Consider the following 26,074-nt stretch of genomic DNA (forward strand, 5'->3'; position numbering starts at 1 on the left):
CCAGCTAGGAATGGATTAATCTGTCAATTACACACACACACACACACACACACACACACACTTTCAATTTTTCTTAAATGTCAAGATCTTTCTCTCCCAAATATGAAGATAATTTCTTTTCAAAAATGAACTGAACTGAACTGAAATTCTTGCCCATCTGTACCAGGCAAATTCAAGAGGCACAGCTATTCCCAGCATGGCAGAATGTACTTGCCTTCCCTGTAGCTGTTAATGATGAAGAGCCTGCCAGAAAAAAGAGAGAGGTGGAAACCCTAATTCAACACTAATATGGTTAAATACACAGGGATTCAAAGTCAGACTTATAAGAGCTAAGCACTCAAAGTCCTGTGCCTGAATGGATAAATCTGTCAGTTTTGGTTCCTCCCACATTTGTTTGTTTAAAAAAATATCAAGTTCTTTTTGTATCAAATCTGGAGAACTTGGCAAATTTTGGTAAATTCTTATCAAAACCAAAATAAAATGAAATTCTCACCCATCCCTACATTTCTCTCCTTATGAAATTTCCACTGTTGTCCTTATATTCTTGGTGGAGGACACTGAACTGAAGCCAAAATTCCAGCTGGACATCAGGAAAAACCTCCTGATTGTTAGAGCAGTACGACAATGGAACCAATGTCCTAGGGAGGTTGTGGGCTCTCCCACACTAGGGGCCTTCAAGAGGGAGCTTGGACAGCCATCTTTCAGGTATGCTTTAGGGTGGATTCCTGGCCTTGAGCAGGGGGTTGGACTCGATGGCCTTCAGAGGCCCCTTCCAACTCTACAATTCTATGAAATGGATTAAGATTGGTCCTTTGAATATTTCAAAAGACACACACAGAGACACACATTTATTATTTATTGGTTCCAAATGGATCAAAAACAGCTACTCCTGCAAACACTTGCATTGGGTATTTTAAAAGTATGTATGATCACTGTACAGCCCCCAGGATATGAATCATTACCAGGCAATCCCAAACAGATGAGCAACCTCAGCCATCTCTCCACAAAACCTGTTAATCCCTGCCTGAGCTTAATCCTTCCCCCAATCTTCATTAAAACAATCCTAATCCAACTGCAGGTTGTTTTCCTTAAGAAAAACTACCAGCATTTCACCCCCTTAAATGAAAGCGTCAGGACGGTTTAATGAACACCAAGGCAGTGGGGAAAGGCTTGAGTCTGCAGTTCCAGAGCTATGGCTCAGCGCACACTACCATGCCGTGGCCAGAGAATTAAAGGCTGCTGCAGAAAGGGGGCTGCCTGCTGCACCTCTGCATGACTCACTGTTCTGACCGAATCTCCTCCCAATCAGATACTGCCAAAAGCTCCAATTTAGAGAGAGGAAAAGAATGACCTGTTCTCTGAGGAGGATGCCTGTTAGATTTCTGGGCAGAGTTATTAATCTGAGGTTATTTATGGTTTATCGGGAGATTCGCATTCTTCCAGGGTGGTTTTGTAAAACTAAAAAGCAAAACAAAATACAATCAGTACAAAGAAATTCAACAATATAAACCTGACAACAAAATAAAAACAGTGAATAAAAGTAGCATGAAAACCAATTTCATTAGGGATTTAAATTATTTTTAAGGCCTGAGGAAATCAAATGGGAAAACAAAGTCCATGCCAGGCAAAACTCCCTGGGGAGAGCATTCTACTCCAAGAAGGTGCTTTTTCCTGGTAGCCACCAACTTCACCTAGATGACAGGAGCGTCTGGAGAGCAACCCCCAAGGATTGTGGGATATGCAGGATTGTGCCTCCTTCCAAACAGGATGCATCTTCACCTGGTACAAAACAGGGCAGCACGATTGCTAACGGGGACTGGCCAACGAGATCACATTATGCCAGTCCTTTTCCAGCTTCACTGGCTGCCAGTCCAGGTCCAGACCCAAGTCAAAGTACTGGTATTAACATTCAAAGCCCTAAATGGCTTAGGGCCAGGCTATCTGAAGGAACGTCCCTTCCCACATGTACCTGCCTAGACCCTAAGATCAGCTTCAAGGGTCCTTCTCTGTGATCCCCTGCCAAAGAAGTAAGGCAGGTGGCTACTAGGAAGAGGGCCTTCTCTGCTGTGGCACCCTGGCTGTGGAATGAGCTCCCTAAGGAGGTTCGCTTGGCACCAACGCTAAACTCTTTTCAGTGTCAGGTGAAGACCTTTTTATTTTTCCAGTATTTTAATAGTTTATCATCTTAGTCTTTTAACTTTGCAGTTTTAAATTGTATTTTAAATCTGCATAAATCTCTGCACTGTTGCTCGGTTTTACCCTGGTTGTGCTTTCATACCGTACTTTTATATTGTGGCTTGTTTTATACATTTGATGGTTTTAATTTTTGTGACCCCCCACAGAGAGCTTTGGCTATTGGGCAGTATAGGTATGCAATAAATAAATAAGTCTTAGCAACAGTGACGTGTGGACTGGGCATTATAGCATCCTCTTCTTCCATCAGACTCAAGCTGTCCTTACAACAGTAGCTTTCAATGTGCATCCCAGGGAACAATGGGACACTGTGGTATCTTAACAGGGTTTCCTCAATGCAAGGTTCAAGGATGGCAGGAAAGAATGTCTGCCCACTGGTCTTGATTTTCACCTACAATGTGCAGCCATAGGGGAGAGTAAGGGAGTGTTCCAGAGCTCAGTGCACACCAAGGGATAACAAATCCCAATAGACCTGTCCAGTACCCCCATGTGAACCAAGCAAACACCCAACCCTAGAAGACTCTATAGGATCCTCTGCAACTCTCAGGGAACAAGCCAAGGGGTATCCTCTGTGAACAAACCAACATCAAAATGGTTCCCTGAAAGTAGAAAGTGAAAACGCCATTGTCTCAGAACTAGAACGCTGCTTGCTCACTTTGCTGTAAAACCAAAAAGAGTTGGGCACTTAAGGCACATAACCGTGCACGTAGCAGCAGCCTCCCCTTCTTTGGGCTGCAAAAACGACAATTAAAGATCGGGAAATGGGGGCGGTCCCTTTGTGGAACTTCCTTCCCACACAGCCTTCCCGCCAGCTGGATGGGAGTTAAAAAGAGTCACACTCAAGTCAACAGAGTCTGGTATCTGAAGCCTCTGGCCCAAAACAAATAGATAAATGCTTTAAAAATTAAAATAAGAAGGGACTTAAAAAGAATAAATTGGCCCTGGCTGGCAGAAAAGAAGAGAAGGAAAGCTGCATTGCTCTTCAAAAATAACAACAACCCACGTATCTACCTTTGAACTGGCTTCCCATCAGTAACCTCACACCATCCACCCATGTAACTCAAGATTTTGTCTCTGACAAGAGCACGCACCAGATGCTAGAAAACAAAAAACTCAGGATGTCCAGGTGCACCAACTGGGTGCCAAGGAAAATCTTCTGGGATGCTACTGCATGGAGATCCCTCTTCCTTCCTAGTCAGTATGTTAGTACCAAAATGGAACTTCTCCTCAGAAAATCAGCCCAAGGTGGAACGGGGAAAAAGCCACACCGATAGTGAGCATGTAGCCCACCTGGGTCCAACTACTGTCTATATCCAACATGAAGTAAAACAGTGGTCTTCAACTGGTGGATCGCGACCCAAAAGTGGGTCCCGCAATCAGTCCAGATGGGTCGTGGCAAAGCTGTTGCCGCCATGTTGGGCATGAAGAAAATTGTGAAAGTGGGTCCCATGTTGCAGGTTGGAAGTCCGAGGTGGGACTTGGGTCTGGACCCAGGGTGGATAAAAATCATTTTTTAAAAAAATAAATTTAAAAAATCAGATTATTTTTTTATTTAAATCGGATTTTTTTTAATAAAATGCTTTTTTTTAGGAAGAATCTATCTAAAGAGAGTTTTCTATTTAAGATACATTATAGTCCAAAGGTTATTCATCACGCAGTAAGGATTAGTTTTTAATTATGTAGCATGAGGCTGTATATTCATGCAATGTTTAAATTTTTGGTAAATGAATTCCATTAATCCATTCACAATGTCATATTCTTCCAGAGGTTTCTGTAAGATTATTGGGCAATTTTTCTATCTAGAAGATAGTATCAAAGATGTTTGGTTTTGCAGTTCTCAAAACTGTGAATTTGTGTCTGCAGAGATCACAATCCCATTGTTCCTTTGCAAATCTATGTACACAGAATCAACCCCTTACCTCGTGAGTGCTAAGTTTCAAAAAATTAAATGAATAGAGTCCACTTTGGGGGCGGGGAGTCACATGATTAAATCAAGTCTTTCTGAGTAGTGATTTAAATCAAATTGATTTAAATCAAATCCACCCTGTCTAGACCAATTGAAGACCTCAGCTCTAGAAGAGTTTCCTGATTACCCCAAGTTTTCTGCTTTTCAGGAGCATTATTTAGGCCAGGAGTCGTTTCACTGCTGCAATTGTTAAAGAATTGTGAGGGAGGAAGCAGCAGCCAGGCACCTCTCCATCGTGCCTGGGTCCAGCTCCAGCTGAGAGCCCCCTCCCTCCTGCTGCCGTCACTACTGAACTTTGCAACTAAGATTGTAGTGCCTGAATTTGCTTTCCTTTCCCCCCCTCCTCCCTCCCAATCCCCTTTCCTTTTGTGTCATGTCTTTTAGATTGTAAGCCTGTGGGCAGGGACTGTCAAGAAATACTTTTGTAAGCCGCCGTGAGAGCCTTTTTTGGCTGAATGGCGGCATAAAAATGCTAAATAAATAAATAAATAAATAAAGATGCAGAATTACCATTTCAACAAGCATTTCATCCATCTTCACTGCCTCTAACGTGTCCTCAGACAGAGCAGCGAGAAACAAGCTTTATAAAAAAGATAAAACAAACCAACTTACCAGATCTGTCCCACGTTAACTATTGAGAGGTAGAGCGTCCACAAAGCAGTCATGAGAATCATGTTTGCACAACCAGTGACCAAGACAAAAGCTGAGATTGCCAAGCCAGCCAGAGCAAAGCCATCCAGGATGCTGTCCATGCTAGACCAATCCAAGAACCAGATGAGAGTTGGAGCATAGCTTAAAGAATCCAAGTTTATCTTCCCTTTGAAATATTGCTTGACATTCTCCAAGTAGAGTTGGGAAGGCAGGAGTCCCTGTTCTCCAATAAGCGCCTTGTTTTGATGGTAAGCAACCAAAAAAGCTACAGCTGCAAGGAAAATACAATGAAAAGGGAGTTATTTGAGCTGCATCAACCCATGAGATTAACATAAGAGACTCGCAGAGCACAAATATTGTGGAAGTAAATGCTTCACTAGGTTTAAGCCCAAGTCTAAGTAGTCCAAGAATCCCATAGAGCTCAAGAAGAGCTTTTCCCCCCTTGCTTATGGCTTTTGGTTTTTTTAAAATGTATTTGTTACATTTGCATCCCACACTACTTCTAAGGGTCCCAGGCTGACATCCAAAGCCTCCCAATTTCTGAAACCTGAAGCATACTCATTTATGAATTAAAGGATTGAGTCAAACATCATTCTTACACTCAAAGAAAGGTTGGTAAGTGTGTGTGTGTGTGTGTGTTTTGGGGGGATAAGACTTATTTGCCCCCACAGGAGTGAGGTCCCTTGTTTTCTGTGCTCATAACTTTTCTGGGTTTTCCAGGCCAGTGATTCATAAAGGACCAGGATACGCCTTCTCCCCTACCAACCTGCCTGGTCACCAAGATCATCCCAGGGCCTGCTCCTGGTGGTTCCACATAGATCCATCCTCTGATTTGAGTCCACCAGGGGAAGAGCCTTCAGCGTGGTGCCCCCCTCCTATGGAATTCCCTGCCTCTGGAGGTCAGGCAGGAGCCAACTTCGTATTCCTTTCTGCGCCTCCTGAAAACATCATTATTCCAGGAAACCTTTCCTTAATGACCAGCCACAGTTCACTGTACATTTTGCTTCCTTTTAAATCTATTTTATAGTGTTTTATTCTGTTTTTATTTTATTTTATCTTGTACACCTCTCCGAAATTTTCATTGGGGAGCGGTATATAAATATTGAAAATAAATAAATAATAGAGAGACCCAACAGGCAGATTCTGAGAGAAAACGTGCAATTCTGCTATATGTCTGTATTGGGAGTGATCCAATCATGTGCAACACAGAGATGAGACAGATGGCCACCTATTCCTGTCTATTTGGCCCTGGTTAGGCCTCATCTATTGCGTCCAGTTCTGGGCTCCACATTTCAAGAAGGATGCAGACAAGCTGGAGCGTGTTCAGAGGAGGGCAACCAGGATGATCAGGGGTCTGGAAAAAAAAGCCCTATGAGGAGAGACTGAAAGAACTGAGCATGTTTAGCCTGGAGAAGAGAAGATTGAGGGGAGACATGATAGCACTCTTCAAATACTTGAAAGGTTGTCACACAGAGGAGGGCCAGGATCTCTTCTCGATCCTCCCAGAGGGCAGGACACGGAATAACGGGCTCAAGTTAAAGGAAGCCAGATTCCAGCTGGACATCAGGAAAAACTTCCTGACTGTTAGAGCAGTACGACAATGGAATCAGTAACCTAGGGAGGTTGTGGGCTCTCCCACACTAGGGGCCTTCAAGAGGCAGCTGGACAACCATCTGTCAGGGATGCTTTAGGGTGGATTCCTGCAATGAGCAGGGGGTTGGACTTGATGGCCTTGTAGGCCCCTTCCAACTCTGCTGTTCTATGATTCTAATAGGGGTGCTGCAGCAACTGATTTCCTGCACCAGCAGGGTGTGGTACAAGATGACCTTTCAAGTTCCCTTCCAACTCTACGATGGTATCCCCATCCTCAAACAATGCTGATTGGAGAAGGCCAGAACAGTGAGTCATTCAGAGTTGTGGAAGATACTTGAGGCTCCCTGAGACCTTAACTTATTTATTTCATTTTCAGGACAGATGAGCAATTACAGCTGTATAACCAGAACCTAGTGGACCACAAGCCGGAAAGAGCAGAGTAGATTATTATTACTGCACTGTCCCAAAGTTCCACTAAAACTGCTTTGCAAATTACTAGCTCGCAAAACCATGGGTTCTCAAGGTGGCTTGTTTGAGAAAAATAAACTTCACAGCACGGCTAACAAGCCACCTTGCAGAAAACGCACTGCGTTCAGGCAACACGATAAGCCATGGTAGATTAGTGTGTTGTGTGAACCAATTGCGGCAATCGTGTGAACTGGATCAGAGACAGAACCTCCATTCTTGCTAAGCTTCTCTGCCTGTTCACCTGGAGGAGGCGCCCACCTACAACAAGTGACCTGGAAGGTGCCTGTCTGAAACCTTGTGCTAGAACAGTGGTTCCCAAAGTGGACGGTACTGCCCCCTTGGGGGCGGTGGGATTGCATAGGGGGGCGTTAAGAGGCAAGGGGCGGCAGGGGGTCGCTAAGAGGCAAAGGGGTGGCATGAGGGGCACTCGAGGAGGTCTTTTCCGAGAAGCGCCTCTCCAGAAGGTCTTAACACCCAGGAACATTTTTATGGGAGAAGGTAGGTTGGTCCCAAACCACATAGGGGAAGAATCCACACATGTATTAATACCATTTAAGAAGAGTCCTTTTAATGGTGTGTTGAAATGTTTCAAAAGCACCAAAACGCTAATGAAGAGACATACCCTGCTTGGTGTGCCCCGCCACGCCGGCTGCAAAACAGAGGCGTTCACTCTCTTTTCCCTCCCTCCCTCGGCAAGCCTGTGGCGGGGTGCTTCGGATTTTGAATAAATATTCAATTAATTGTTACTGTTTAGAATTTTATTATTATCTTCCTTAGTGGGTCGTTGAAAACCGCTATTCTGAATAATGATTTTTATAGTGTAGGGTAGGGGGCATTGGGTATGAGTTTGTGGAACCAAGGGGGCGGTTAGCTGAAAAAGTTTGGGAATCACTGTGCTAGAATATTCTGCCTTTATAAATGACAGATCAGTCACATGAAGAAATCCAACTGAATCCTGAGGTTTCCCTCATACAATTTCCCCCACCCTCAATTTAATATCTCCACTTTGTTTAAAAATAAAAATTCACTTCCTTCGGAGGAGGGGAGGGGGGGAGGGAGCCCTCCGCAACCTAATTTACCTTGATTAACGCTGCAATTTGCTCAGGAGCTTTTCTTCAAGTGCTAATCAAAACCTACCTCAAAATTGCTGCCCTGACATCTAAACTGCTCATCAGTTCCAAAAGGTCCAAATTAGACCCCTGGCTCAAGTGCAAAGATAAACAAGGGAAGAGAGAATTAGGAAAAAATATACACTGCCAAAATCGGAAAAGAAGAAAGGGGGGCACTGTGTTTACATGCAGGCTGGCACAGAAGGGACATCCAGAGGTTGTGTGTGTTGCGCCACAAAAGAGGCCCCTTTTTTCCTAAATAAAATAAAACAGGTTTGACAAGGCCTTCCAATTTCAGAACGGCAAGAAATTTGTTATTCATTCGATTGATTTGTACCCTGCCTTTCTACCAAGAAAAATGGTGCTCAAACCGGCTTACAATCATAAATAAAACTTGATTAAAACAATAATAAAATAAATGCATTAGAACACAATTATAAAAATGTAACAATAACAGGATAAAAACAGCATCCAACCCAACAGAGCTGCTTACACACCAATGGCCTGCTTAAATAAAAGGGTCTTGGCTGGCTGGCCGGCAGAAGGACAGCAGAGAAGGAGCAAACCTAGCCTCCCTCGGCTGGGAGTTCCACAGGCTGGGAGCAGCCACCAAGAAGGCCCTCTTTCTCGTCACCACCAAACATGCCTCTGAAGGCATCGGTCTCAAAAGAAGGGCCTCTCCTGAGGATTGTAAGACCTGGGGTACGGTTATACGGGAGTGGGCAGCCTTTCAGGTAGCCTGTTCCCAAGTCGTATAGGTAACCGGTCTTTCTCAGCAGGACCAGCATCCAGCGTTGCCCGGCGTCTGTGCTGCACCTCTCCACTTAGAAAACGCAGGCCGCTACTTGGCCGCAGGGCCGGGGGAGGTTATAACCAGCACTTTGAACTCTGCTTGGAAACAGACCAGATAGCCAGTAAAGCTGTTTTAACAAGGGAATTACATGCTCCCTGTAACCAATCCTGGTCTGGCCACAGCAATTTGGACCAGCTGAAGTTTCTGAACAGTTTTTGAAGGAAAGCCCACATAGAGCATGTTACAGTAGTCCAAACAGGGTGCAGCTAAGGCACAGAGTGTGGCCAGATCAGACAACTCTAGGATCTAGTGCAGTTGGGGCGCACTGGCCTCAGCTGTGCAAATGCACTCCTGGCTACCACCAAAACCAGAGCATCCAGGTCCAGAAGTACACCCAAACTGTTTTATACTGTTTTTTTAATGTTTTTTGATGGTTTTAAATTTTGTATACTTTTTTAATGTCCGCTGTTTTTAACTTTTGTAAACCGCCCAGAGAGCTTCAGCTATGGGGCGGTATATAAACTTAATAAATAAATAAACTGGGGGCCCGAGACTTCAGGGAAAGTGTGACCCCATCCAGCAGAGGTTGAAAGAAACAAGGAAGCTTGCAAGTCAGTGTACCTGAACTACTCTATCCTTGGTGCCTTGTGTGGATTTCCAAGCCGCCTCCGGCATTCCTTTTAGCAGTAGGGAAACTTGCACACTACTTGCAATTGGTTATTCATGCTATTTATGGTATTTTGTTTTATACATTCTATTTATACCATCTAATGTTTGCATCATATATTATACTAATGATGTCTATATTAGATGTGATAATGATGATGTGCGTTCATCATTTTCATGAAATGTATTTGGTTTAAGTATAGAAATCACAATTATTGCATCCGTTTGGGTGATATGATTGTATGTTTGCTAATAACGGTATGTGATGTTTGTTTACGGTGTATCATATGAAAATGAAGTTGTTGTTCTTCAAGGCTCCCTACTCCTGGAAGAGATGTTCAAGGGATGACAGAGACTGTGGTATTTATTTTATTTATTTATTAATTACATTTCTATACCGCCCAATAGCCAGAACTCTCTGGGCGGTTCACAAAAATTAAAAACATTCAAAGTATAAAACAACAGTATAAAACCATAATATAAAATACAATATTAAAGCTCAACCAGATAAAAACAGCAGCAATGCAAAATTACAAATTTAAAACATCAAGTTAAAATTTATTTATAGACTGTTAAAATGCTGGGAGAATAAAAAGGTCTTCACCTGGCGTCTAAAAGCATATAATGTAGGTGCCAAGCGAACCTCCTTAGGGAGCTCATTCCACAGCCGGGGTGCCACAGCAGAGAAGGCCCTCCTCCTGGGAGCCACCTGCCTCCACTTCATGAAACCATTTCATGGAGAGAGCAGGGAAAGCATTCTTTAAGATTAAAGCTGAACAACATGAAGGTGCAATTACTCGCTTCTTTTCTTTTCTTTTTTTACAAGAGGTGGGAAATTCCTCCCAGCAGCTGTCCAGGTCTTCAAGGCCAAAATCATCTCGCAGATTCTCTATGGGGCACCAATCTGGTTCCCGTGTTCTAAATGCTCCTATGAGGGCATTCAGTCATCTTTCCTTAGGGTGTTATTTGGTGTTCCCAAGTGTGTCTCTGGAGCTGTCCTTAAGTTAGAGGCTGGTCTGAATTCTGTTAACTGTCTGGCTTGGATCCATGCGACCCACTTCTGGCTTCGCTGCAAGTTGGCACTTCCAACAATCCAAGATCCTGTCAGACCATTTTGAATCTCCCCGGTCAAAGGCCATGACAAGCAAAATCAACTCAGTAGGCCTTTCATCCCCTATGTTACTATCAAGGGATCTAGCTAGTGCCAAATCACTAGTGAAACAGAGGCTACTTGATATAGACATGCAAGTCTTCCAGAGTGCTGCTCGGGGCCCATGCTCCCCCCAGTCCCTAGGACTACCTGTCTCCTTTTGCAAAGATGGGATGCCTTACCTGCGCTGGTTAACAATTCCCAAATACAGGAGAGCATTCTCAATAGCCAGACTTAACGTCCTTCCCTCTAAACTTCTAGATGGCAGATACAACAAAATCCCATTGCTCAACAGATGCTGTCCCTGTAACAATGCTGAGGTGGTAACCGTATCACACGTGTTACTGTTCTGTAGATTTTACCAAGGGGCTAGGAATGATCTTCTGAACCCCATTTTACAATCTTTTCCTGGTCACAAAACTGAATTCTTAATGTCTCTTTTACTTCGGAACTTGGACAAATCAATCACCGAGCAAGTGGACAAGTTTTTGAACTTGGCCATTTCTATTAGATCCTCTATGATTACTTGTCTTTTTAATAGCTAATTGTACGCTCAGTCCTTTTGTATGTAATTTTTGTTGGAATGGTCTATTGACTGCAATAAACTGTTGTTGTTGTAGATTCACGGGTACCACTGGAAGCAACAACGGGCACCCACACTGGGAACCCCTGGTCTGCCATGTGCAAAAGTGCCTGCAAAGGGGAGAGGGGCCAGTATACCCTTTTCTCCCCTTCCACCTGCAGTTTGTAGTGATAAAAGTCCAGAATTCTGTTAGAACCGAAGCTCAGTGGTAGCACACCTGCTTTGCATGCAAAAGCAGCTGTCATGTCTAACTCTACTGTCCCTGTTTTGGGAGAAGGTGTTTCAAGTAATCAATCAGAATCAGATTCGGACCTAGAGGAAGCAGCACCAGACACCAGCCAACCCGTACCATTGAGAAAAGAACCACTCACGGGCGACTCACTGGCTGGGAGTCAGCCCTCTCCAGAGCTTATCTCCTCAAGGCCAAATCCTACATACTCAGTGGGAAGTGAGCTTTCTTCCGGAGGAGAGCGTCCCGACAAGCTAGCTGATGCTAGGGTCAGCTGGACGCTAAAACGCACGGAGCGGAAGGAAGGCGTGAGAAGGTCGGTCCAGCTAATATTGTGCCAAAACCTGCCTCCGCACCAGGCTCTCTGAAGTTACGGGCGTTTGGGGAAAGGCTTCCTGTTCTCCTTGGCTGGACAATTGTCTCACTTAGTTTGCATAGTTTTGCCTTGGGAGAAGTTTCCAAGAGATTAGACTCTCTTCGGTAGAAGAGATGTTTGCTGCTTAATAAAAGCTTTGAAGATTGCCTAGGAGGCCTCGTCATTTGTCTCCCATCAATCAATCTATCAATCTATTACGGTCCAAGACCAGCACAACATTAATCCAGCAACAGCAACCATACAAAGTAGTATAGATCCTTAGTTCCCATCTCCCAGAGATTTAACAGTCCTCTGAGGTTAATAGGTTATGACGTGTCCTCCTAGCCAAGTGGCAGAATTTAGCAACCTTATAGGTAACTGAGGGGTTTCTATCGGCAAGGAGGAACTTGGTATAAAATTCTTCGGTGTTATCTGGAAAGTCCTGTAGTAGAGGATGGATTAAGCCTGACTGGGCCTCTGAGTAGAACGAGCAGTGTAAAAGCACATGAGAGGATGTTTCTATCTCACCTGAATCACATGGGCATAACCTTTGGGGGACTGGAATTCCTTGATATCTGCCTTCTGTGAACTTGGAAGGGAGAGCATTATAGCGAGCCCTTTTGTCTCCCATCAAAAGCAAGAACTCTCTGAGAAACACGACAGCAGCATCTCCATGTAGGCTTGGAAAGAAACCTACCTGAAACCCTGGAGAGCCGCTGCTAGTCAGTGTCAACAATACTGAGCTAGATGGGCCAGGGGTCTGACCCAGGTAAGGCAACTTCCTATGCACCACTTCATCCCACGTAAGATGAGAACGGCTCTAAAATCCAGTTTCAACAGCAGCCAGAGCTCCAATCTTAGTCCTCCTACAACCTGTGGCCACCGATGCCATCAGCGGTAATCAGTCACATGGAAAACGTTTAGCCAGAGGCAAACTGCAGGGACCTAACTGTCTCCTCCTCTGACCCCCTCTGAACAAAGTTAACTTGCCTCAAGTCAGGACTTTGGTCTGCAGCGCCAGCTTGCAAGCAAACCATGGATGCATTATTTGCATGAGGGTCAAGGGTTCGTACAGAAAGCTCTTGCTTCTCCACTGATGTGGATTTGTCGGGAAACTATCAATCACATTTTTTTTTCTGCTGCTCTAAATTGATGGAGATTTGATGTAGCATTCTTTAATGCACAATTAGGTTATTTTTAATATAACGTTAATTTTACATCTGACAAGTTTTCCCAATAGCCCAAAGAGTCTATTTAAAAAAGAAAAAGTAAAGTGCACTTAAGCGGATTTAAATGTTCTGTTCAAAACAAATTCAAAGCTTTTCTTGATTTTTTTTAAATACTTGCAAATATTTTAAAATGTGGCAGTTCAATAGCGTAACGTCTCTTGCGTAATATAGATTTTAAGGGAAATAATGAAGGCGTTTCACATAACGGTTTTGTTATACTAATTTTTGGAATGCACGAGGAGCCGGTACGTAAATATTATGTGCTTCCTAGGGATAGAAATAAGTTAATTACAACTTTGTTTTTGGTTTGACTGACATTGTTGCCCAGTTTGACTTTCATTGTGTTCATTTGTTACTAAATGGTTCTGTGATACATTTCTGAAAAGTGGGAAATGTTCTGAAGAAAAAAAAATATTGTATTGGAAAAATTGTCGCAAAAATATTCCCAGTCTGCATCACAGTTCTTCTCTATGAGCCAACAGGGTTTTGAATCACTGCCTGACACTAGGAACCCACTTTTTAATCAAAGTTACACGTGCATACTATTCAAGCAGAAACAATTTAAAACCAGCAAATTAAAAAAACAACTACCTTAAACATAATAAAATATCACATTGAGAAAATGAATTAAATTAAAGAGCAGCAAATCCATACACAAAAAAGCAACAGCACAGTAGAAGGAAAACAGAAATCAGGCTGAATATTATTATTAACAATTAAGAACATGAGAAGTGCCCTGATGCTGGATCAGACCAAGGGTCCGTCTAGTCCAGCACTCTGTTCACACAGTAGCCAACCAGCCGTCGACCAGGGATGAACAAGCAGGACATGGTGTAACAGCACCCACCCACCCATGTTCCCCAGCAACTGGTGCACACGGGTTTATTGCCTCGAATACTGGAGATAGCACACAACCATCAGGGCTTCTGTAATAAGAGCATTTTTAAGCATCTCTGGAAAGACAGCAGAGAGGGAGCTGTCCGTCTCTCTCTAGGAAGGATATTCCAGAATGTCGGGGCTGCTACCGAAAAGGCCTTGCTTTTGGCAGTAATGGAATTTGAACCAAGACCCCATCAGAAGTTCTTAAGCGTCAGAGGAAATGATACGGAAAAAGACACTCCATGAGAGGATCAGAACGGAAGCCATTTTCGTGGGCTTTAAAAGCAACACTTTTGAATTGTAAAGCATATTTAAAAAGTACATAAATAAAGATACCAAGAAGAGTGGGAGAGAGTAATGGCAGCCTCGGATGCTCTACTCCAATGATAATAATACTCCAATGATAATAATAATTAAGGCACGCTTACAGAACAAAAGGAAAGATTCAGGGAAGGAGGAGAACCAAGATGCACATGCTAAACTGAGCACTGATATATGATCCAAATAGTGTCTACAACAGAACAGCACGAGGCAGGATACGTCTGTCCAGAGTTCCAACCACTCCACTCCACTCCCCCTCCTTCACCCCCGTTTCCCATTCCCACTCCCACACAGTCGGCATCAGAGGACCACTGGGCAAGCACAGTCCTCTTTGGGCTATTCGGGGAGGGTTGTTTCCCCCCCAAAAAAATATTTGCATTCATGAATTAAATTGGTTTAAAATAGTTGTTGCCCATCTTTCCAAAAACGTCAAGGCAGCTAACAAAGAAAAAGAAACACCATTTAATATGTATATATTTAGAGAGAGATGGGAAAGCAAGGCCATCTCACCAGCTAACGGCATCCCTCACAAAATTCCTCCTCCCTCAACTGCTAGCACCAGAAGCCATTCCAGCAGATTGTAAGGAGGGAGAGACAGACAGGGGGTGGCATTGCACCAGCCCTGCTAAAAGAATTCCCACCTCCTCCTCCCTCCGTATTCCTTTTTCCTTGCGTGCCGTGTCTTTTTGGATTGTAAGCCTGCAGGCAGGGGCTGTCTTTTTTTCTTTTTTCTTTTCCTTTCTTTTTTTACTGATCATTTGCAAACCATTCCAGGAGACTTTTTGGCTGAAGAGGGGGATAAAGTTGCTCTAAGGGTGCAATCCTATTGAGATGCCCAGATGCTGGCAAGCATCCTATGCAGATCTTTGCCTCCGTGCTCCTCCTGCACTGCATTTTTGCTAGATGGGCTCTTTTGCCCATCTAGCTGTGGATCTGTGGAGCGGGAGGGAAGGAGGCTGGGGAGGCCGGAGGACTCTTCGTAAGCCTGCCTCCCCAGTCCCAACCCGACTGTTGCAGCCTCAGAAAGGCAGATGGCACATCTCTCTGCAAGCGAGAGGGGATCTCAGACTGCGGGCTCCAAGGTCAGAGCAGAATCTCCGACCCAGGACAAAGAAATCCAAACTTTCCTATGGCCTCCCAGACACTGTCTAAGGACCACAGGATTGCTCTCTAAAATAAGTAACAACCAGAGAAAGGAAATACGACCAAGATACAACTGCACACTAAAACATCATTACTTAAAAACATAGTTACTTTCGTACTTCTGTATACCTTGGGATTTCCCTGAACCAGCTGATACCTCCCTCTTGCGCACAGACGATGCCATTTTGGCTATATAAACAACAGCAGTCACCACCTGAGCATCAGAAAAAGCAGGAGCGAGGCATACTAGAAGTAGGCGCATCCACATCAGCACAAATGGTGAAACTGAACAGACATTTCAGGAAAGCTCAGCCATTTCAAAGTGAAGTTCACACTTGCCCAAGCTAAGCCAGTTCATGCACCAATCTTGAACATTTTTAAACATGAACACCGCTGGAGCAAACTCCACTACGGAGTCCAATTGTTTTCTTATTTTAGGGTGACCATCTGAAAAGGAGGACAGGGCTCCTGTATCTTTAACAGTTGTACGGAAAAGGGAATTTCAGCAGGTGTCATTTGTATATCTGGAGAACCTGGTGAAATTCCCTCTTCATCACCATAGTTAAAGCTGCAGTTAAAGCTGCCCTCTTTTAAATCTGGTCACGCTAGTATAGCTCCTGCACGTTAACTGTTGTGATGAAGAGGGAATTTCACCAGGTTCTCCATATATACAAAGGACACCTGCTGAAATGCCCTTTTCTATGCAACTGTTAAAGATATAGGAGCCCTGTCCTCCTTTTCATATGGTCAGCCTACTTATTTAGCAAATTTATAATGCAGCAAAGAGCCTTGGAAGCCCATATTTGCTCCTCTTCCCAACTAAAGAAGGCAGGGGTGGAGAATGTGTGGTCCTCCAGATGCTGTTGGACTGCAACACCCACCAGCCCATGCCAGCATAGCTGATCGTAAGCAATGATAGAAGTTGCAGTGGTACAACTTCTGGAAGACCACATATTCCCCAATCCCTGAGGGGACCACAAAATTAATCTTGTATAAAAAATATACAAGTGGTGTATATATACAAGTGGTTTAAATATACAAGTGGTGTTGGAGGAAAATTCTGAGAGTGCCTTGGACTGCAAGAAGATCAAACCAGTCCAGACTCCAGGAAATAAAGCCAGACTGCTCACTTGAGGGAATGGTATTAAAGGCAAAACTGAAGTACTTTGGCCACATAATGAGAAGACAGGATACCCTGGAGAAGAGGCTGATGCTAGGGAAAGTGGAAAGCAAAAGGAAGAGGGGCCGACCAAGGGCAAGATGGATGGATGATATTCTGGAGGTGACAGACTTGACCTTGGGGGAGCTAGGGGTGGCGACGGCCGACAGAAAGCTCTGGCGTGGGCTGGTCCATGAAGTCACGAAGAGTCGGAAGCGACTGAACGAATAAACAACAACAACATAAAAAATCCACAGCTCCAGTCAAGAGAGATTAAATAGAGACCTCCATTGGAATTCAGCTGACAAAGTGATTTTGACATCCCTTTACTGCTACAGCCCTGCTGGATCAGACCAAGGGTCCAGCTAGTCCAGCACTCTGTTCACACAACCGGCTGTCAACGGGAAGCCCACAAGCAGGACATGGTGCAACAGCACCCTCCCACCCCTGTTCCCCAGCGTGCCACCTCTGATACCACAGGTAGCACAGAGCCATCAGGACTAGCAGCCATGGATAGCCTTCTCCTCCAAGAATTTATCCAAACCCCTTTTAAAGCCATCCAAATTGGTGGCCATCACTACATCTTGTGGTAGTGAGTTCCATGGTTTGACTACGCGCTGCGTGAAGGCATATTTCCTTTTATTTGTCCTGAATCGCCCCCTCACTATCAGCTTCATGGCCCCACTGGGTTCTAGTATTATGGGAGAGGGAAAACAACGTCTCCCTATCCGCATTCTCCACTCCATGCATAATTTGGTACATCTGTATCAGGTCTCCCCTTAGCCTCCTTTTTCCCAAGCTAAACAATCCCAGCTGTTGTAACCTCCCCTCATAGGAGAGATGCCCCAGTCCCATGATCGTTTACTTGCCCTTTTCTCCACTTTTTCCAGCTCTACAATGTCTTTTTTTAGGTGTGGTGACAAGAACTGTCCACATTATTCTAAGTGTGGTCGCACCATAGGTTTGTATAAAGGCAGTATGATACTGGCAGTTTTATTCTCGGTTCCTTTTCTAATAATGCCTAACGTGGAGTTTGCCTTCTTTACAGTGGCCACTTCTCTCCCATGAACTTCCCATATCTGTCGATGTTGTAATACTGTCTATGCTTGTTGACCAACCACTTTATTTCATGTTTGCAAACTTTATTGGCAAGTTAGCCTCTTCCGGGGGGAAGCTTTGATGCACAAGAAGCAGGCCCATTTACTTCAAAGCAATGCATCTACTGGCTAGCACATGGAACCAGCAGGCCTGCACACACACCCCCAACAAAATTCAGCCCAGAAGATAAGCCACAGATCTAACATGATGCCAACACGCACAATTCAACTATAACAAGCACAGAGTCTCAACAATCCAGAATACTTTCGTCTACAGGTTTGACCCTGTCCTCACTTTTGCATTTCCCATCCCAGTCCCAGCCTGTCATGGTATGAGGAGGAAAGAATCCCATTCTTCATGCTCCATAAAGATTCAAAGACGCGAAATCCAAAACTTTCCGGTCACACACTTCCACCCACACCCCGCTCCTTTAAAAACACACACACACACACACACACACACACACACACAAATCCATCCTTTAATTTGTGTTTAAGGACCATAGCACAAGGAAAACCAAACCAAGAGCCACAAGCTCACCGTGAAAACCAAACCACATTTTGCACAAACGCACGGAGAGAGAAAGGAACATGCCTGAAAACCGACGGCACCCCCCAATCCGAGCTGAATAAAAAGAAAGAAAGAAAGAAAGGGAGGAAGGAGGGAAGGAAGGAAGTCATTTTGTGCCACAGACCAAAGCCATCCCCAAATTTAGATACAGGCCTTACAAAACAACAACAATAGAAGCATTCAAATTTTGAAGTTAGAAGAATTAATTATTTTGAATCACACAGATATTCACGCACGCAGCATTCTTCTGCAAAACAAGAAACGCTAAATTTATTTATTTATTAAAACATTTTTATGGCGCCACCTCACCATTTTAGGCATTGTGGCGCTTTACATTTAAAACACATTAAAAAGTCTAAACGGTTTAGCAGTTTAAAGACAAGGAAGCTTACCATTTAAAACACTCAGAATCCACTTTAAAATTCAACCCGCCACTCCCCCAAACTCTTGTGTAAATAAAAAAGCCGCATTGTATTGTATAATTGCATTTATATCCCGCCTTTTTTCCTCCAAGGAACCCAAGGCACCATACATAATAATCCTCCTCTCTATTTTATCATCACAACAACCCTGTGAGGTGGGTTGGGCTGAGAGTCTGTGACTGGCCCAAAGTCACCCAGTGGGTTTCCATGGCCAAGTGGGGACTAGAACCTGGATCTCCCAACTCCCAGTCCAACACTTTAGCCACAAACGCCTTACACAACCGTTTAAAACGGTGCACAGTGGGGGCCTGCCTAATTTCCACTGGCAGATCGTTCCACAGCCAGGGGGCAGCAACCGAAAAAGCCCTGGCCCCCCGCACATTCTAATTTGTAGCGGGGGACCATCAGGACGCCCTGCTCCTGTGAACGAGTCTGCCGGTAGAGGAACACCGGGAGCGAGGTGGGCATTCAAGTAACCATGGCCTAAACAGTGCAGGGCTTTATAGACAAACTAAATACAGCTGCAGTGCCTTTGCACTTGTTTTTTTAAGTTAAAGAAAACCTATTTTCAGGCTGAAAGTTAAGGAGGATGCAAGTAACACATCATGGGTTTCAAAGTTCTGGCTGTTTCTCCTGTTAATGGGAAGGCACATTTTGTGGAAGTGAATTCCACGTGCTGTGTGAAGAAGTACCTCCCTTTTATCCGTCCTGAATCTCCCACCTATCAGCTTCATGGGATGACCCCACTGGGTTCTTCTAGTATTATGGGAGACAAAAGAAAAATGACTTCCTATCCACTTTCTCCACACTATGCATAACTAACCCTTCTTTACCTCTGTCCCCTACGCATGCTCACACACTATGCCTTGGTCTGAAGCAGACCCTACCTCATCCCCCAGAAAAAGGGCCGTCTCAAGGACCCCAAGAAGAGGGTCGACTTCGTCAAACTTTCCAAAAGCACCTTCGCTCTTTTCAATGGCTTCGCCTGAGCTGTGGGCCATGATTTATGCAATGCATTTGACTATGAGATCCCTGCTGCATGAAAGGCTGTTGTGAAAACAGACCTTTGAATTATCCTTCCTGCTGGTGCTATGATCTGACTACCTCCTCAGTATGGATTAGCTGAAAAACATTTCCAAGATGTTGGCGCTGGGGTTACTGATGAGGATTACAGATGAAATGTTGGTGTTGTACTGATTAACTTTGCAAAGGAACCCTTTAAAGTTAATGGGCGGAGGGGAGGGAGGGCAGGATTGCCAAGATGATCTGTGAGTACATTCCTGAACTTGAAGAAGTCCAGGTACTGGGTGAAATAGAATGTGGTTCTGGATCCACTGGGAAGGAATTTGGAAGTAATGATGAAGTAAATGACTTCATTTTATTGGGCCTGTTCAGACCACATGCTAAGCCATGGTTAGGCCGTTAACCCTTTTGCAGAAAATGGTTAGTGAGCGTGTTTAAACCATGGTTATGTAGGCCCCATGGTTAGGAACGTTCACTTGATATGCTAAGCCATAATATTCAGCTAAAAATGCTTAACCACCATGGCTTAGTGTGTCATCTGAATAGGGTCATTGTAACCAGTAACCTGGTTGAAAGATATGTGTGCACTCCTAAAAGACATCCGCAGATTACTTGCTCACTGCAAGAAAACCCAATGTTACACCAGTGTTTCCTGGAGCAACCATTAACAAGTCATTTGAATGGCTTAGTCACGGTCTGTAGAGTCCAAGTCCCATCTTGTAGATCAGTGGTTCCCAATTGGTGGTCCACAGAGCCCAGGGAGTCCGCATAACCCACCCAGGGGGTCCGTGGCACAATTCACATATTCACCATTCATTTCTGGAGTCCACTGGCGACGAATTCCTACCAGGAGTAAAATATAACATCACTGAGCATCTGATTTAGCGACTAGCTTCAGAGGTTACTTCCCTGCACCTAATCCTGAAAACTCATGGATAAGGAATCCTTTTGAATGTGGTGATGTACAACTAACAACTCTATCTGCGGAAGAGCAAGATGCACTTGTTGATGTGACTTGTGATGGCTCATTGAAATCATTTTTCAAAGACTATAGACTGAACCAATTCTGGGTGAAGGTTTTTCCTGATTATAAGAAGTTAGGTGAAAAAGCTTTGAAACATCTAGTTCCCTTTTGTTCCACATATCTTTGTGAACAAACATTTTCGACATTTTGTTATATGAAGAATAAGCATAGAAATTGGCTCGATGTTGATCCAGATTTGAGATTAAAAGTAGGAAATACTGAACCGGATGTGGAAGGGATTGTTCGGGACAAAAAGAGGCATGGTTTCTCCCATCACATTTAGGTTTAGTAGCTGCTAGACAAGTCATAATTTGTTCAATTGTAAACTAGACATTAGTAAAATTAAATTCATCTTTATATTCCTAACTAAATCATTGTCAGTTTTGCATGGTAATATCACAAATATCACAAATTTTATGGTCTGTTTTTTAGTATACCTAACATCCTTTGCTTATTAGGGGCTACCCCTTATTTTCTCCAAAAAATTGCTTCGCACAGGTAACTAGCATAGAGATAAGGGTTTTTTTTCAAAAGTAGGGGGTCCATGGCTTGGCATTTGAAAAACAAGGGGTCCGCAGTACTTCGCTAATTGGGAACGACTGTTGTAGATTACTTCCCTTAATATAATAGATGTTTCTTTAAGATGAAATAGATGTTTGCTTTGTATCTGCCTGTAACTGACATTTCCACCTTGTTTCTCTCCACTGTTAGTCTTTAAGGTGCCGGAATCTTTTTGCTTTCATACTACAGACTCACACGGCTGCCTCATTGGAATCCATAACATGTAATGCTGCCCTGATCCATGGGTCTCTTAATACTCATGTACACACATGTATTGCTATATTCTCCCTGAGTTTTAAAATGCCTTTTAAATCTGGTTGTTGGGTGTATGTTTTTATGCTTCTGTTGTTCTGAATGTATTTCTGTGCTGATTTTTAAAATCTCTTTATTTTAAGCTGCCCTGAAAGCTGATGTTGAAGAGAAACCTTAAGATGCCTCAGCCTGTGGCGGTGAAAGGTCAATTGCTGGAATTACCAGCCCACTGACACTACTTGAAAAGAGCCCTTCCATTGCTCTCACGTACACAAAGGGAACTGTTAGCCCTCACTTTGTCCAGGCCACACTGGATTGAAACAATAGTTAAAATTTCCTTTTCAATTTTTTTTTTTATTATTCTCACAGAGCCTTGTATGGTGCAGAGTGGTAAGCGGCAGTTTCTGCAGCCGAAACTCTCCCCACGGCCTGAGTTCGATGCCAGCGGAAGCTGGTTCTCAGGCAGCCGGCTCAGGTCGACTCAGCCTTCCATCCTTCCGAGGTCGGTAAAATGAGTACCCAGCTAGCTGGGGGAAAGGTAACTGCGACTGGGGAAGGCAATGGCAAACCACCCCACTACAAAGTCTGCCAAGAAAACGGCAGCGAAAGCAGGCGTCCCTCTAGGAGTCAGCAATGACTCAAGTGCTTGCACGAGAGGTTCCTTTCCTTTCCTTCACAAAGCTGAGTTAATAACCAACTCAGAATAGAGAAAGCTTTCTCCTACTTCAAGTCCCTAGTGCCCAATGGCTCAGCACAAGTCCCCACTGCTCCCAATGGCTCAGTCCAACCTCCCTTCAACTTCTTGTTATTGGATTTCAGAGCCTCTTTACCCAACTCCCGTCTCAGGAAACAAGCCCAATCATGGTGAAGTTCTGTGGTCACCACAGCTAGCTGGCTGGGAAATGCAGGGAGTTGTCAGACTTTTTTCTGTCTAAACAGGCAGAGGACTGCACCCTAAACCTGGGCTGAACTCAGTTCAAATCCCCACTATGACTTCAGATGTGGTGCTACCTTTCAGCCTAGTCTACCTCACAGGATTGTCATGAGGATAAAATGGGGGAGAGGACCACAGGTGTTGTGCCCAATGCCTTATTGAAAAACGAAGGTTTTTTTAAATAAATAAAAAATGAAAGAAATCATAATCTTACTTTTTTTATTTTAAGGATAAGGAGGGAGCAGAGAGAGAGAGAGAAGTGTTCCGTTCCACACAGAAGAGGATTATCATCACTCCCACTGGTGTAGTGGTAAATGCTGATGTGCAGGTGCTCATCATGACACTCCTCATAGCCACACACACACACCCCAAGGAGAATGCCAAAATTCCGGCTGCTGTTTTGATCCATGAACAAACCAATTCTAAGGCGTTGCATTTCTACCAGGAGCTGGTCTTTTGCAAAGTGGATGGATCTTAATTGCCCATTCAAGCCCTACCCACCCCAAAACACTTTATTAATATATGACGATGAAGACCTTTTTATTCTCTCAGTAGTTTAACATCTAATTTTAACTTAACATTTAAATTTTACTGTTTTAATTCTGTATTTTAATCGTATATCAACTTCTGCTGCGTGGTTTCATCCTGGTTGTGCTTTTCATACTGTATTTTGTATTTGTGTTTTTAGATTGTTGGTTGTTTTATGATGTTCTTCATGGTTTTAATTTTTGTGAACCGCCCAGAGAGTTTCGGCTATTGGGGGGTATAAAAATGTAATAAATAAACAAAATAATAATAATAATAATAATAATTTACATAGTGCCATCAATGTTCATGGTGCTGTACAGAACATAATAAAACAGAATACAAAACACCCTGCCCTATGGCTTACATTCTAAAATCACAATAACAAACAAACAGGGAGGGGAAAGGCCAACCAGCATGGGGGGCAATAAAACTAACAATAAAAACTTTGCATTATATTTTGTTGAGGGGCATGCCCACCTCCCTGCCAGCTACCCTGAGGGTTGCAGCTATGCTCAAATGCAACAGGGTGTCCCGGGGGGGGGGAGCAGATGACGTCAGCGTCCCTGCCAACCAAAGGGTCCGGGTGCCACTCCGCCACTGACACACCCACCCACCCATCCTGGAAACTGCCGCGGGGCAAGTGGGGGGAACGTATGCAGGCGGGGGGGGGTGAGAGGGTCTTGCACTGGTGCTACTGGTGCCCACCCCCTCCCCACCCTCTTTTGGGACAAGCACTCACAGTAAATGAAGGCGGTGGCGCGCAAGAGCGCCAGGCGCGTCAGCCAGAACGTGCCCGAGCGCAGGGAAGGCGCCGGCGGCTCTCGGGGCCCCGGGGCGTCTCGCCCTCCAGCTGCTGCCTGCCCCGCAGCCCCTCTCCGTCGCCTCAGGTCCTCCCGGGTCGCAGCCATGCCTGCCTCCTGGGGTGGGCGGAGCCGGCGCCCGGCGAAGAGCAGCGCGCGTGCGCGCCCGGCCCCCTGCGCCCGGCGCTGTTTGGAGAGGCCACGGAGCGCGCGCCCATTGGCGAGGCTGGGCGGCCGAGGGGCAATGCGCACGCGCGCTCTGGCAGCTGCTTTCTTCCCCCCCACCCCCCACCCCCCACCCCACCGCACACACCCGCCTGTGCGCAGGAGGACGGAGCGAGACTGGCTGCAGGATTTGCGCAACCCGCCGTGCACACTTGCGGGTTTAATTGCATGCAAATTTTCTACCAAGAGGGTTGCCCGTTTTTTAAAATTATATTTTTACAGGTTTCACTGCTTGTACATTGAACATTAGTTTTATCTGTAGATATGAGGGGGGGGGGACTTCTTGCAGGGGAAAGGTCATTTGGTGGTGTGGCGCAGAGCGGTAAAGCAGCAGTTTCTGCAGCCGAAACGCTCCCCACGGCCTGAGTTCGATCCCAGCGGAAGCTGGTTTTAGGTAGCCGGCTCAGGTCGACTCAGCCTTCCATCCTCCTGAGGTCGGTAAAAGGAGTACCCAGTTAGCTGGGGGAAAGGTAATCATGGCCGGGGAAGGCAATGGCAAACCACCCCGCTATAAGGCCTGCCAAGAAAATGTCAGCGAAAGCAGGCGTACCTCCAAGAGTGAGTAATGACTCAATGCTTGCAGGAGAGGTTCCTTTCCTTTCCTTTCTGGCCAATTAGCAATTGTTGTCGTTACACCATTGTTACACCATTTCTGGGTGACTTGCAACTTTAAAATTTTGTGTACCCCCCACCCTTACCAGGGAGCTTCAGCTATTGGGTGCTACAGAAATTGAACAAATAAAAAATAAAACAAAAAATTGAAATTCAACTATTCAGATCGCATTCAGACATGATGCAGCATAACAACTTAGAATAGCAGGAAGTAAAAAGTAAACTAGTCAAGTACAGGAGGCTACCATTTATTTATTTATTGCATTTCTGTAATGCATTTTATGCACTTTAGCCAAAAAGGCACCCGAGGTAACTTACAAAGAGCTTAAGAGTGCAACCCTAAAATAGGGTGACCATATGAAAAGGAGGACTGGGCTCCTGTATCTTTAACAGTTGCATAGAAAAGGGAATTTCAGCAGGTGTCATTTGTATATATGGAGAACCTGGTGACATTCCCTCTTCATCACAGTAGTTAAAGTTGCAGGAGCTATGCTAGAGTGACCAGATAAATAAATAAATAAAGATTTAAAAGTGGGCAGAGCACCTTCAGGTTTAACTGTTGTGATGAAGAGGAAATTTCACCAGGGCCTATATGCATACAAATGACACCTGCTGAAATCCCCTTTTCAATACAACTGTAAAAGATAAAGGAGCCCTGTCCTCCATTCCATATGGTCACCCTACTCTACAATAGATGACAGTGCAAAGCAGAGTTCAACGGATATATTGCCATCCATCGCGGCAACTGAATCAAGCCTCACCAACGTGCGTTTTTCCTCCTCCCTCCCAATCCCCTTTCCTTGTGTCCCAGGTCTTTTTAGATTGCAAACCTGTCAGCAAGGACTATCTAATTATTCATTCTTATCAGCCACTCTAGGAGTCTTTTTTAACTGAAGATGGGGATATTTTATTTAATTACATTTCTATACCCTGTAGCTGAAGCTCTCTGGGCAGTTCAGAACAATTAAAATCATAAAACACAACACGATAAAAGACAATATAACAGCTTAAAACTATAGTATAAAATGAGAGTAAACACCAAAACAGAATAGAAATTAATTGAATGAATTAAGTGATGTGTTGGACTACAGGTCCCATTGTCCCCAGCCAGCATGGCCACACCTGGAGGGCACCAGCTTGAGGAGGGCTACATGTTTAGACAATCCCCTGCTGTTCCACATTATAGTAAATAAGCATTCTTGCACACAAACACACACACCTTACCGTACCCTGAAGAAGGCCAGTCCCAAAGTGTTTAAAAGGGGGTTCAGGTAGCTCCTTTGAGACAATATTTTGTTTCTCGGAACTGATCAATAACATCTGGGAGCATATCTGTTACTAGGTGTTGCATTATTCGGGGTTCTCAGATTAAGGGGCATTTTCTTCTAAATGACCCTGTTGTGCAGCTGGTTTCCCATTGCTGTGAGAGGCTTTGTTCTGATTAGACATGGAAGGGAAGAGGGTGAAAACATAACAGTGCATTGTACAGGTCAAGAAAAATAGTGTGTTTGTTTAAGGGTTCAGAGAGATTGTGGGTC

At 44.4% G+C, this 26,074-nt stretch overlaps 1 protein-coding gene across 1 annotated transcript in view; it reads right to left on the reverse strand.

Annotated features, from left to right (window-relative positions):
• Positions 1-23,807, reverse strand: part of LMF1 (lipase maturation factor 1) — a 258,971-nt gene extending 235,164 nt beyond the window's left edge. The window contains exons 1-2 of the mRNA XM_063143557.1: positions 23,639-23,807; positions 4,772-5,081 (exon numbers count right to left, since the gene is read on the reverse strand). Coding sequence (XP_062999627.1) covers positions 4,772-5,081; positions 23,639-23,807 — 479 coding nt within the window. The remainder of the gene's footprint in view (positions 1-4,771; positions 5,082-23,638) is intronic.
• Between the last annotated feature and the right edge of the window lie 2,267 nt (positions 23,808-26,074).

Source organism: Elgaria multicarinata, chromosome 17 (genome assembly GCF_023053635.1).
Source record: "Elgaria multicarinata webbii isolate HBS135686 ecotype San Diego chromosome 17, rElgMul1.1.pri, whole genome shotgun sequence".
Lineage (NCBI taxonomy): Eukaryota > Metazoa > Chordata > Lepidosauria > Squamata > Anguidae > Elgaria > Elgaria multicarinata.